Consider the following 14,136-nt stretch of genomic DNA (forward strand, 5'->3'; position numbering starts at 1 on the left):
GTGTTTTCTATTAACCTTGAATCCTTAGTCTACGCTCCATGTTGTTGTCATTCATCTGTATTTCATCAATCACATCAGGAGGGTGAAGTCTTGACTTGCAAGTGAATTGGAATTAAGTGAGGCAGGGCTATGCAAAGTCATCAGCCTCACTCTCTCCTCCAGAGTCCAGTGGCAAGACATAGGTCAGGACATTTGATGATGGCACTGGATACAGCAGGAGACCTTGGCCTTTTTTAGCTCAGGTCTTTCCCAGGTCTCAGTTTGTGGTAATAGCCATTAGGTAAGGCTACATAAGAATTGAGGCAAAAGATGGCCTAGTTTGCCTACTCAAAAAGAATCTAGGGGGGACGACCCCCAGAGTTCTTTAGAAGATGTACTAAATATGCGTATCTACACATAAATTGCATGTTTTTAGATGGATTATCGACCTATATAAATTCGTTACCTTTAAAATCTAAGTGCACAGGCAATTTCTAATTTTAAAAAGTGACGTCTAGTAGAGGGGCATTGCTTATTTTCCCTTATGTAAAAATTATCATTTTTTAAAAAGTGAGTTGGTCAACAAAAAGCATTTATTAAATGCTTTACTGAGGCCCAACTAGATCTGCAGGGACAATTAATTACCTTTATTGCAACCTTACTAGTATGTGTACTAAGGTAAGCTTTCAAAAATGACAAAAGCACAGATATTTATTGCCTATAGCTAGATTCACTTCTGGGGAAAATGAGTTTTCTTTGTCTTATATAGCGTAGGGGCAGCTAGGTGGCACAGTAGAAAGCACTGGCCCTGGAGTCAGGAGGATCTGAGTTCGGATTTAACCTCGGACACTTAGTAACTGACCCCAAATTGCCTCAAACCTCCCCCTTCCCAGCCACCTTCCCCATTTTAAGCTCCTACAAGACAGAAATTGTCTTGTATCAAATTTTATCTCATTCAGTACCTAATCTAGCACTTAGTGTCTCACTGGTACTTCTTGTTTGTTTATTTCTTTTTTCATTTATGAGAGAATATTTCTTATCTCCTAATTGAGGCTGCACATTACAGGGGCAGCAAGTGTAGTGGACCTGAGTCAAGAAGACCTGATTCAAATCCCACTTCTGACATTGTATGTGATTACCTGCAAGTCACAACTTCTATCAACTTCAGTTTTCTCATGTACCGGCTGGACTAAAACTGTTAGGTGGTGCAGTGAATAGGTCTCTAAAATACCAGAGTTCAGATCCAGCCTCGTCCACCAGTTAGCTCTGTGACCAAGTGCAAGCCTCAACCTCCCTTGGCTTCATTTTCCTTATCTATAAAATGAGGGTAATAATAGTATTGGTATACCTCCCAGGGTGTTGTCAGGGTGAAATGAGATAATATTTGCATAGTGCTATGTAAATACTAGATGGGGGTCAGAGCCAAGATGGCAGCTGGAAAGCAGGGACTTGCCTAAGTTACCCCCAGGTCCCTCCAGACACCCATAAAAAATGGCTCTGAACAAATTCTAGAGCTGCAGAACCCACAAAATAGCAGAGGGAAGCAGGGCTCCAGCCTAGGACAGCCTGGATGTTTGCTGCTAAGGATCTATCGCTTGGAGCTGGGAGCAGAGGGGAGCAGAGCCCAGCATAGGCCGTGCCAGGATTAACCAGACCAGGAGCTGGACAGAACAGGCCCTAGCGCCCTGAATCAGCGAGCTGTGACAGTTCCCAGACTTCTCAACCCACAAACACCAAAGACAACAGAAAAGGTTAGTGGGAAAAGCTGCTGGGATGGAGTGAAAGGAGTTGCTGCCACTGGGGGCGGTTTGGCCACCAGCGGAGGTGGTACAGCTCTGAGGCTGCTTCCAGAGCTACAGCCACAGTTGCTTCTGGCCCCAGGCCCACCTGGTGGTAGGAACTAAGTGGCAGATTAGAGCAGGAGTGCAAAGCCTGCTTTGTCCTGCCTGGATCTGGGCTGCAATCCTGGTTGGTGGTTCTTGGGGGAGGAGTGCTGGTGTGGCAGAGCTTGCTGTGTAGAAGTGGCTCTGAAAACAACAGCACAGCTCCTCAAGCTTGGGACAAAGTACTCTCTACTCTACAAGTAGTCATACCCCAACAAAAAACTCCAGGGTCAAGTAGTTGGCTGGGAACATGAACAGGCAGCGAAAATGGTCTCACATTCAGACTCAGACTTCAGAATCTTTTTTTGGTGACAAAGAAGACCAAAACATACAGCCAGAAGAAGTCAACAAAGTCAGAGTCTACATCAGAAGCCTCCAAGAAAAACATGAATTGGTCTCAGGCCATGGAAGAGCTCAAAAAGGATTTGGAAAAGCAAGTAAGAGGATAGAGGAAAAAATTGGGAAGACAAATGAGAGTGATGCAAGAAAAGCATGAAAAACTAAAGGAGACCTAAAAAAATACTGAAGAAAATAACACCTTCAAAAATAGACTGGCTCAAATGGCAAAAGAGCTCCAAAAAACCAAGGAGGAGAAGAATGCCTTGAAAGGCAGAATTAGCCAAATGGAAAAGGAGGTCCAAAAGACAACTGAAGAAAATACTATCTTAAAAATTAGATTGGAGCAAGTGGAAGCTAGTGACTTGATGAGAAATCAAGACATTGTAAATACTAGATGATAATATTATTATTATTATTACTAAGCAATATAATGATTTCATTTGATAATAAAAGTCTAGAAATTCATCCTTCTATGCCTCCATAAAGCAGTTGAGTAACTACAAGTGATGGGTCACCTATCTGTAAAAAAAATTTACCAATGAGAGACTTATGAATTGACAATTACTTTTTTAAAAAAAATCTGCATTTTAAAAAATGAAACATAGTAACTTAAAAATATTGTTCTCTCTACCTATAATCATCATGTGTAAAATTAATGAATTTTCAAAATTCAACTAACATGTATTCAACAGTAGTTTTGAATGTCAGACAAGACAAAATTGGGCAAATTTCAATTGCTTTCCTCAAAGAGGCTATATTTTATCTAGTAAGGCAACTAGATGGAAAAGTTTAAAAACAAAATTAGCTGATGTTTGAAAGAATCATTTTACCACAAAATGGGATGTGCCCTCTTCCTCACCCCACCACTGCTCCCAGTCATGTAATTGACTGGTGGTTCTGGCATTCTATAAAGACAGCCTTAGTTTTATAGATGGCTAGAATAGTTGCCATAGCCACTGGCTCCACATTTGTCACTTTTTCTGACTGCCAACTGAAGTTGGGCATAAATGAGGCCTTTTATAACCCTTTGTTTGGCTTCAAAGTATTAACTTCCACATTTCTTCATTAATGAGATGTAACAAAAAGGTGTTGAAGGATTTTGAATATTTTTCATTTATTTTAAGACCATTAATTTGCCTAAGTTAATCTATCAATTGAAATTTTTTCTAAAGTCATTCTACAACATTTTCACATGGTAAAACATTTAGATAGGTAGAACTGTAATTAGAACTTGGGTTCAAATCCTAGCTGTTAACTTACTCTGTCTGGCCTCCTCTAGGCTTCCATTTTCTCAGCTACAAAATTTAAAGAAAAGAAAGATTTTGGACTACTATAGTAAAGGTCCCTCCTAGCTCCCTTGCACCTTCTCCCCCCCCCCCATATTACCATATCTAATTAGTTGCCAAATCTTTTATTTTTTTTCTTTTTCAGTCACCATATTTTATTGTTTTCGCTCAGCAAAAATTCACATTCCCACCCTCTCAGCCCAGTATTCCCCCCACTGAGAATAAAAACAAAACCTGTCACAACATAGTCAATTAAAACAAATTTCCATGTCAGCTGTGTTCAAAAGAATATTTATCTCATTCTGTTCCTTTAGTACTTCATCCCTCTATCAGGAGATGAGTAGCATGTCATTTATGCTCAGACATCATGATTGGTCATTACACTGAGCTTGGTTTGTGGCAGGAATTCAAAGAAAAGGCAAATTAGGAAATACAACTTTTTAACTCTTAGATGTGATTTTGTCTTTTAACTTGCTATCTTTCCCACCTTCCCCTACCATGAATAACTGGGAAAATTCATCACAGAACTAGAACCATTCAAGATGTATATAGACAGAGGGTGCCCCCTTGGAGCCACAGAGCCCTTCTCTTATGCCTGTGTTTTTTTCTACCATTGAAATTTGGTGTGGTTGTCTTGCCAGACATGGCCTCCTTACCTGCTCCTCAGCCTTTACTCCAATGAAGACTAAAGGAATTAAGCTACACTAGCTGCCTGGGACTTCATGACCTGGACTCCATACCTACCAAATTTCATAAATCCAGGGCCAATCTTTTCTCCTGGTCCTCCAGGATTTTAGGTAGGAAAAAGCTTAAATACACAATTACAGCCGTTTTCCCTGACCCAGGGATCCCAGAAGAAGGAACACCTTGCCACAGCCCTGGGACTCTCAAGACCCAGATTGCAGCTAAGTCCTGCCCTCTCAAAGTGGAGTTCTCTTGAGCTAGAAGGTCAGAAGTTCTCATGTCTTGTGATTTTGCTCTGTTGGAGCCACATGATCCAAAACTCCATTTGTTGACTTCTTGCCGTTATTAAATTCTTCTAGCTTAAATTTTGTTTGTAGGGTTTATTTTGGGGTTGGGGGGAGGGTGCAGTTTGCACTCAAAGTTTTATGCCACACATTGCTTAGTTACCTGGGTTTTTAGTCTCTGGAGAGGTGGAGTTGTCCTTCAAATTTATTCAGGGCTACTATTGGAGAAGTGAACTTGTCTACATGTGCTATCTACAGATCCAATTATGATCCCCATGCTGTCCTTAGAACTACTTGGTTGTGAAGTCCTTCATACCCTGTTCCCAATAGTCAGCGTTCTTCAATACATTCTGCAGCAATCTAGAATTCCCTAGAACACCCATTCTAATTCTGGGGTTCTAGAGACTTTCCCTAGGCAGTGGTGTCAAATTCAAGTAGAAACAGATCCCTGTGGGTGACATACTCGCAAAGACATCCGCAAATTAACATTACCTATGTTGGATTATATTTTTATTATTAAACATTTTCCAATTACATTTTAATCTGGTTGGGCCACCTCTTCTAGAGCATGTAACCTAGAGGTAACTAGGTGGTATGTTGTAGTGGATGGAGTGTTAGACTTGGAAGTAGGAAGACTTGAGTTCATATTCTGCCTCAGGCATGTATTGCCACTGGGACCTTGGGTAAGTTGCTTAACCTCTCTTTTCTCGTCTGTTAAATGGGGATTAAAAAGTTTACCTCATAGGGTTGTTGTAAAGATCAAGTGAGATCACGTGTAAAATACTTGGCAAACCCTCAAGTGCTGTGTGTTAGCCATTATTGCCTAATGCTTGTCTCCAAGTCCTCCACAGTTTGGCCACAGTTTCTGTCTCTGAGCCAGAGTCACTGTTCTTGAGCAAAGGCCCCTTTCTAAAGTCTGTTCCAAGAGCCACAGAAATGGATATATTAGATTTCCAAAACTTGGTAGGATACACCTAGAACCTATGTTGGTGAGGCCAGACAGTAACCAAGATAGCCCTCAAATTCTGAACCTGCGACAGCTATATTCAGTGTGGTTGTTTACCCAAATCTATGGTTTAAGACGTCAGCAGAGAACTCCTGAACTGGAGACCGTATTATTATATCTTTATCATTAAAGTTTGGGTTTGTTTTTTTTTTTGGATCATGCTAGGCACATTATTCTCCCATTTGTAAATTAGGATTAGAAGGCCCTTATCTTCTAACCACTGTGAAGATTGCCAAGTAAATATGAGTCATGCCTCAGTCATAACACTACAAGGTGTTTGAGGATTGGTGGGTGGTGCTGGTGTATTCTGCTTAGAATAGTGAACTGAGAACAAGCACATACCCCCTACTTAGTCAGTTAAGACTGGTGCTAGTGAACATTTCTTGCCTCGGCACCTATCCCTCTATAAATCAAATCCGGTTTATGATAGGTTTTGTATATGTGTATTCCATTTGTGGTAGTGATATTTCTAACTAATAGACTCTGCTTTGCAGAGTGAAGATGCCTAAAATGAGCTAACTTTGTTTTACAAGCTTCCTGTTGTTGAGGAAATACCTAGACGTTCTAATAATAATTGCATAGGTGTATACAGTTACGGGAATTGAAGCTTGGTCAACATCTGTGTTAGCCAGAAAGGATAGTGCAGACAGCTGCTTCTTAGGACCCTGATAGTTGAATGCTGAGGAGAGGTAATCAAGTAAAACTATATTAATATTAGGTAAGTTGGTTTCAATGGGTGACCCAATTAGTTACTTCCTGACTACCCACCTAGAACTGATATGTAGCAGGGAGCATGCATGGTGAGTTTTTTCTGGGTGTAACTTAACCATAACTTGTTGATTTGTTTCTGGTGTTGAACCAGTAAAGTAGGTAGCTTAGTTTGGCTGTCCAGGTGATAAATAGTGCAGTCCTGGTTGAAATCTAATCTTTAGATTAATTAACTAATAAATTCTTGAGCACCCAGGTGGTCCAGTGGATGGAGCAAAGGGCCTGGAGTCCAGAACACCTTATTTCAAATCCAACCTCAGATACTCCCTAGCTGTCTGACCTTGGGCTAGTCCCTCTCTGTCTCAGTTTCTTCAGTTGTAAAATGAGGATAATAATAGCACCTCACAGGATTTTGTTATGATGATCAAATGAGATAAGATTTGTAAAGAGTTGAATAAATGCTTATTCCATTCCCTCATATGTTTTTACCACCTTCCGCTATTTTAAATTGATTTATTTGCTGTTGAGACGTAGCAACTCAATTAGTTACACTAATAATAAATCCTTAGTTTTCTAACTTAAGAAGTTTAAGGAATATAAGATAGTTTAATTATTTTTATCTTTTGATTCTGTTGCAGTTCTCTGTTGAAGAGGAAGAAAAAGCCTGAGTCTTGGTCTTCTCATCTATTCAATAAGAGATCTGAAATAGATGACATTATAGGTCTCTTCCATTTCCAAAATTCTGAGATTTCTAAGGGTTAGGGTTATTGATTGAAAATTTCTCTAGTTTTTAATCTTACTGATTCCAGTGACTGTGATGCCTGATAACTGAACCCAATTTTTAAAATCACTGTTCCGTGGGCCGGTTAATAGAATATAGATCTGGAAGAGACCTCAGCTCTTAATTTACCTCAATCCATTTTCCAGAAGAGGAGACTTCAAGTGCATTCCCCCATCTAATGTCTCTGGAAATTTTTGACTATGCTCATGGTGGGCAGGTATAATTTTCCTTTGTTCTTATCCTAGGATTAGTAGAAGTTCCTTCTGTGGATTCACAGTAATGTTAGATTTTATTAGTAAATAGCATTTTAGATTAGAACCTTTATAAAATATTACTCTTCAGTTGAGTATTTTTTGTGAAGATGTTGAAGTAAGCAAAATTTTTTTAAAAACTCGTAATTGTATTTCATTTCCATTAGCTAATGTAAAGTAGTAATTTATATGTTCAAATGAAACACTAGACTATAGCAACCACTGAGATCCATTCTGTCACCTACTTATTACTTTGGAAACTTTGACCAGAATTCGTGTTTCCCCCTTGTTCTTTATCAGAACAAGACTGAGAACTATTTTTTTTTTTCATTTATTCTGAGCAAGTAAATATTATGTTTGAGGAGGAAGTAGATGATTACATGAAGGACCGGAGTGGAACCAGGGAATTAAAAGAATAGTCAGGAACTAGCTTAGCTGTGATGGAAGGACAAACTTGCACTTAGGGAAAGTCGTGCTCAGTGAAGCTACCAGCAGTAAGGCTATTCATAATCTTCCTCAGATATATACAGTTACAGTGGGCAGACCTGTAGCACTCAGTGGAAAAATTAACAACGATAGTTTTCTGAATTAAATAGTTGTATTGCAGGAGCTAATTAGAAATTGGGGTGGAGGGTTGTATGCTTTAGTATTCAGTCTCGATACTTAGTATTTTATGATGGCATATAAAGTTTTGTTTTAAATTTTGTTTGTTAGTCTTTTTTATAGGCAGTTTGTTTTTTTCATGGAGTGGTCTACCAAAGTATGCTCCTCTATAGTCTTATCTAAATTTATGTGAAAATAATTTTTCTGAATTTTGATTTAAAAAAACATGGAATTCTATCAAAGTAAGCTACTGTGCTGTTTAAACACAGAATTACAATAATTATTTTTGTCATTTTGGGGGATAGGACTACTTGTTAGATTGGGGAACTGTCGTGGATATACTAAGAATTCAGCAACATATTTGTCCACGTCTGTCATATCCCTGTGAACAAATGAAGAGATGTAGATTCTGTTAGTTAGATTTAACAGCTGGTTAAATGACTTTAACCAGAACATAATTTATTAATGAATTTTTGTCAACCTGGAGAGCTGTTTTGAGTAGCAAGTGTAGACCGACCCATACCTATACATCAGTGGCTTGGAAGGCAACAAAAAATGTTCATCAAACCTGTAGGTGACCCAAAGTTGAAAAGGATGGCTCATTTATGTTGGGTGATTGCTTGGATTCCCAAAGGCCTGAAGCTGGATTGGCCACTCATATCTAACGTGACAGAATTTAATAGGAATAAGCGTCAAGGGTTATGCATAGGTTTTAAAGACCAACTCCCTACACGTAGGATGTGAAGATGCAACAGTGCATGTGAAAAATACAAAGATTGTAGTTCTCAGTTTGGGGTACCTATCTCCTTGGGGTGGCTATGAGAAGCTTATCAGAAGGTATATTTGGTAAATGACTTTGCTTATCGCAGTTCTCCCAAAAATAATGTTAGTGAAAGAAATTTGTGAATTGTAGCAAGAACAATGAGGAGACAAGTAGTAGGCTGGGAAACTTATAGTATATATGAAAAATATGAGATTTGAAGGCACAATTCCTATTTATGAAAGCCAAATGAAGGAGATTTGGATAGGAAACCTCACATTGAGCTCGAAAAGGTTGGCAACAATCCAGTGAAAGATGAGCTAATTGATCTTTGCATTAAACAGAATTTTAAATTGATTTAATTAAGAAAGTCAATAAAGTTTTTGGTGTATCGTTGGAGAATCGTATCTCATAAGTGTGCTCATAAAACTTTAGTTTTGTTTGTAACAATTTACCTCTGAATTAAGATTCTTAGTCCCATCCTCAATCAAATTCAAAACAAGAAGCGAATTGGAGGCTGAACATGATACTCAAGTATCTCTTTCAAAAGCTATAAAAAAAAAAAAAACTTGGCCAATAACAAATAGAATTAAGTGTCTCACTAACTTATTATTTCTGATGAACATTTAACACTTTTGTAATACTAAAAATATTTTGTGAATAAATTTTTTTCTTCACAAGAAATTAATCTATTTTATGTGCCAATTCATTGGAAACTATAGAATTTATTTTCCTGTCATTGAAAAAAGAGTAGAGGAAGATTTATTGAAAGCATAGAGGACAAGTACCAAAAAAGGGAAACTCTGACTTAGGGCTTTTGGTTGACTCCAAGTTGACCATGAGTCAGAGATATATCTTGCGGTTGCTAGAAAAAGCTTACATGGTCTTAGGTGGCATTAACAAGAGTATAGTGTCTACAACAAGGTAAATAATAGTACATTTTATGCTGAATTTTTTGGTTTGGTTATAGGTAGTGTATTTTACACTTGAAGAGGGACACTAACAAATTACACAGTGCTCTATAGAAAAGCAACCAAAATGGTGGCAGGGCTTAAAACCTTATATAAGGAATGCTTGAAGGAACTGAATGTCTTTGTTTTAGAGGGCAACACACTGTCTGGGGCAGTGGGGTGCAGAATGGAGCAAGATGCCATAGTTGCTTTCAATTATTTGAAGAGTTTCTACATGGAAGAGGATGTATTTATTCTGCTTAGCTCCTTTGAACAGAATCAGGATTAAGGGGCAGAAGCTGTAGGTAGGTAAATGTTGATCCATTAAAAGAAAGGTCTCCCAAATAATTGGAATGGTCTCTGAAAATGCAGTGGGTTGCCCTGGTGAGTTGTCCCTCATGAAAGGTATTCAGCAGAAACTGGATGATTACCTGTCAGGAATGTTGTGAGCATCATTCTTACTTGCAGTGAAAAACTAGAAGATTTCTTACAACTCTTATCAACCAATGAAGCTTCATTGATTGTTCATACTTGTAATTTATTGGTGCTTACTACATATCTTTAAAGCCTTGACTTGTATATATTTCTTTCTTCTTATAGCCTGGATTTGTGGTATCATTTCTATCACGGTTATTAGCCTACTATCACTGCTAGGTGTGATCTTGGTTCCCATAATTAACCAAGGATGCTTCAAATTCCTCCTCACATTCCTGGTTGCACTGGCTGTGGGAACAATGAGCGGAGATGCACTTCTTCATCTGCTTCCACATGTAAGAATCTAAAAAAAAAAATCTAAAAGATTTTAAATTAAATATGATAAACTGTAAAAGCTTCTAAAAATAATTTGGTTATTGTGATTTGCTTACTGGGTTATTATTGCCTAGCTGATACTGGAACACAGCTTAAAAAGCAGTATTTATAAAGTTCTTGATGAATCTGTTAAGAGATTAGCCTAAATACCTCTTGCTTTTAAAATCAGAGTAACCCATTGAATTTCTGAAGTGGAAAATTGGGAGATTTGGAGTCTTACCCAGATGTGGTCACATAATTTATAGGGTTATACATTTGGAGAAGGGCCTTTAGAGACTAAATAACCCAGTTCCTTATTTTACAAATGAAAAAACTGAGGCCAAGAGATGTTAATGACTTTCCCAACATTTAACACAATCATTGGTAGAGCTGGAATTTAAGCCCCAGTCTTATGAGTCACATTCCAGCATTCATTCTTTTGTAGCAGTGTGCCTTTACTTCACTCACGACTACTTTAATGCCATCAGTTTTTTTAAACTTTAGTAAACAAAATACATATGTTTCACATAATTAAACTGTTCTTCCATTTTAAAATCAATGATTTGCTTTACTGTGTTAGTATAGAAATAAGTCAACATTCCCAATGTTCTTTACCTTGATATGGGAATATAACTACTTGTATTTATGTTGCTTCTTTCTAAGTTATTTAAAATTTTACTCATTTATTTTTAAGGAGTCCTTCATTTTGATGAGGACATTTTATTTTTAACAAAAAGAAACAGATGTAGATCATTAATTTCAGATTTGTAAGGTACATGTATTTTTTGTAGTGGAAGGTTTCTAGAATTCAGTTAGATAAATTTTAGCTTTGTCAGGCCCAGGGGATACAAAGAAAAAATTAAAACAGTCTCTGCACTCGAGGAGCTTATTTTTACCAGAGTGATATCACATTTAAACATATAAGTTAATATTGGCCGACTTGAGAAGAGAGAGATCAATAACAACTGGGGAGATCAGGAAAAGCTGTGTAGAAGATGACATCTGAATTGAACATTGGAGGAAGCAAGGGACTCTAAGAGGCAGAGATGAGAAGGAAGGGACTTCCCAATCACTATGTCCCAGTGGCCTGGTATAATTTAAGAGCCTAGGATAGAAGTAGATTCTTCTAAGCTTGTAATGATACAGTCTTCATACAAGCAATATGTGTACTCCTTTTATTTTTTGATGTTTCCAGATAAATTGGGCACAACCCTTCCAGGCTATCAGTTATTGCTTCTGAATGTGTTTGCTATAATCCTTATAAGCTTAGTATCCATGTTTTATTTAGTAGTTTTAAGGACTTGAGACATTGCAGCTTCTTCCCATGGCAGGAGGGTCACAAGTCATTGGAAATAGAAATTCCTCACTTCTGAGCACTAGAGATGATAAGGATATTGTTGATTTTTATCTGATTTAAAGTTTTAATCATTGACTGAGTTAGAACCTTGATTTTCCCTCACAGAAATGTGCAACAATTAAATTGATGAGTGGTTTTAATTTGCCTGTGAAGAACATATCTAGTGCAAATTTTATGAAATATCCTATATTATATTGATCTTTTTTTCTTTTTTTTTTACAATTTTTGGCACAATTAACTGCTTAGAATAAAAACAAATTATCTGATTGTTTTAGATGATTAGCTGCTAAGGATAAGAAACTGTTGTCTTTTAACTGGTGTTAACCAGTATAGCACCTAATGATGATTGTGTTCTCTTAATATCTACCCTGTCTCATTGCTGAATTGCCATGAAGTGTGTTTGTTAAACACCCACCAACATGTAATGTTTTCTTGGATACTTCATAAAGCAAATTGAAGAGACTGTATTTACCTTCAGATGAGATAGTAGATATGAAAAAACTCTGGAAAAGTTCCAAGCACTAAACCAGTGTCCTTCAAGAATTTCTTTCTACACTGAAAAACAAAACCTAGAAATTGAAAACATATTTGTTTAATTTGGAGAATATGTTTTACTTTTAAACTGTTATCATTCTTATAGTCACAAGGGGGCCATGACCACAGTCATCAACATGGACATGGACACGGACATGGGCATAGGCATCCTCATGGACATGAAACAAAAAATCCAGAGTTTTTGGAAGAATATGATGCAGTATTGAAAGGACTTGTAGCTCTGGGAGGCATTTATCTGCTATTCATCATTGAACACTGTATAAGGATGTTTAAGCATTATAAACAACAAAGGGTATGTACCCATTTTTTTATTTTTATTTCGATATGTAAAATTAAAAACATATTAAGGTTATAATATGTTCTAATAAAAAACCCAAAGCAATGAGAACACAAGTAAAGCGTCCTCTTTTGGTTTTGATTTTTCCATTGTTATTTTGATATACTTTTAATCTCTGTCTTGGTTAATGTCTTTATAAATCAGTCTTATTTACATTGGGAATTCATTCAGTGTTAAGTAAAAATAGTTAAAATGCTCTTCAGTTCATACTTTTATGGATTTCAGCTCAAAATCTATTTGTATTGCACAATCTCCAAGTGGTTTAAATGGGTTTGGAAAACCTACAGGTAAGTTTATACCTTTTTATAGAAATGGAAGAATGTACAATAGGCTGAATTCAAGCAGAGGAAACCAAACATTCCTCTTTTTATATTACTATTAAGAAATAGCTCTTCACTGAATTTTCACTGAATTCCACTAAATGTTAGTAATGTACTCAAGTATTATATAAGAGAAAAACATTATTCATTATTTTTCACCCATGAACCATGTCATATTGTTTTTAATAGCTAAAATGAGCTGAACTTTAATAAAGTACTTTTATCTGGAATCCTTTTTTCACTCTATTTTGAACTTTCTTTCCCCACAAGGAAGATCTGGGTTCAAGTTGTACCTTTGACAAATACCTACTTTGTGTATGTAAGCACCTTGCTCTAAGGCCATGATAAGTCTTCATTTTAGTTTAGGCTAATTCTTAAAATTAGTAAGGTTTAGGTTTACACTTAGGTTTAGTTAGGTTTATACAGTTAGGTTTAGTTTAGGTTAGTTATACGGTTAAGTTTAGTTCTGACAATGTCACTCTCCTACCCAGAAAACTCTACTAACTCGCAATTCCCTGTGGGATCAAATAAAATCTCTTTTGTTTGGTTTTTAAAGCCTATCACAACCTAATCTGCCTTTCTTGCCTTATTATTTATTACTCCCTTGCACCACTATGGTCCACTTTACTCCTCAGACATGGACCCTCATCTGTTATCTCTGTACCTTTGCAGCGGCCTTCCCCTGTGAATGGAAGGCACAAGTACCACTCTCTACATGAAACCTTATACACCCCCTCCCCCCAAAAAACCAAACTAAGGTGGTAGTGCCCTCATTATTTCATATTTTATATTCTGCAAGTACTTATGTATGCACATGTTGTTTTCCATGATAGAATATTAGTTCCTTGAAAGCAGGAATTGTTATATTTTTCTCTTTGTTTTCGCAGTGCTTAGCATAGTACCTGGTACCTTAGAGTTATAAACCAGATAAAAAGTGCTTTGCAAATCTTAAAACGCTATATAAATGTTGTATGTGCCTGGGAGAAGGACTTTCCCTACAAGGACTTCTCTTGATGGTTGAAGTCATAGTCCCAGGTTCCTCTCTCCCCCACTTGCTCCCTATCCCCTCAAAAAAATCTTACTGAATGTGGACATCCGTTCAGGTCTTCCCAGGCTTCTCTAAAACTGCTTGAATAAGAATATTCATTTTAATCAGTAAGAAATAGTAATTTTCTTGTTAGACATATCATGTACCAAGAACTGGTAATATTTTAACTTTATGTTTTAAAAAACAACAGGGCCATCATCCACCTAGAAACTCATG

General features: G+C 37.1%; 1 protein-coding gene across 2 annotated transcripts in view; it reads left to right on the forward strand.

The window, feature by feature from the left end:
• Positions 1-14,136, forward strand: part of SLC39A10 (solute carrier family 39 member 10) — a 52,648-nt gene that overhangs the window by 25,598 nt on the left and 12,914 nt on the right. For both annotated transcript variants that reach the window (XM_036743023.1, XM_036743024.1), the window contains exons 4-5: positions 10,115-10,284; positions 12,301-12,507. In XM_036743023.1, coding sequence (XP_036598918.1) covers positions 10,115-10,284; positions 12,301-12,507 — 377 coding nt within the window. The remainder of the gene's footprint in view (positions 1-10,114; positions 10,285-12,300; positions 12,508-14,136) is intronic.

The sequence above is a fragment of the Trichosurus vulpecula genome, chromosome 2, assembly GCF_011100635.1.
Source record: "Trichosurus vulpecula isolate mTriVul1 chromosome 2, mTriVul1.pri, whole genome shotgun sequence".
In the NCBI taxonomy this organism is placed as follows: Eukaryota; Metazoa; Chordata; class Mammalia; order Diprotodontia; family Phalangeridae; genus Trichosurus; species Trichosurus vulpecula.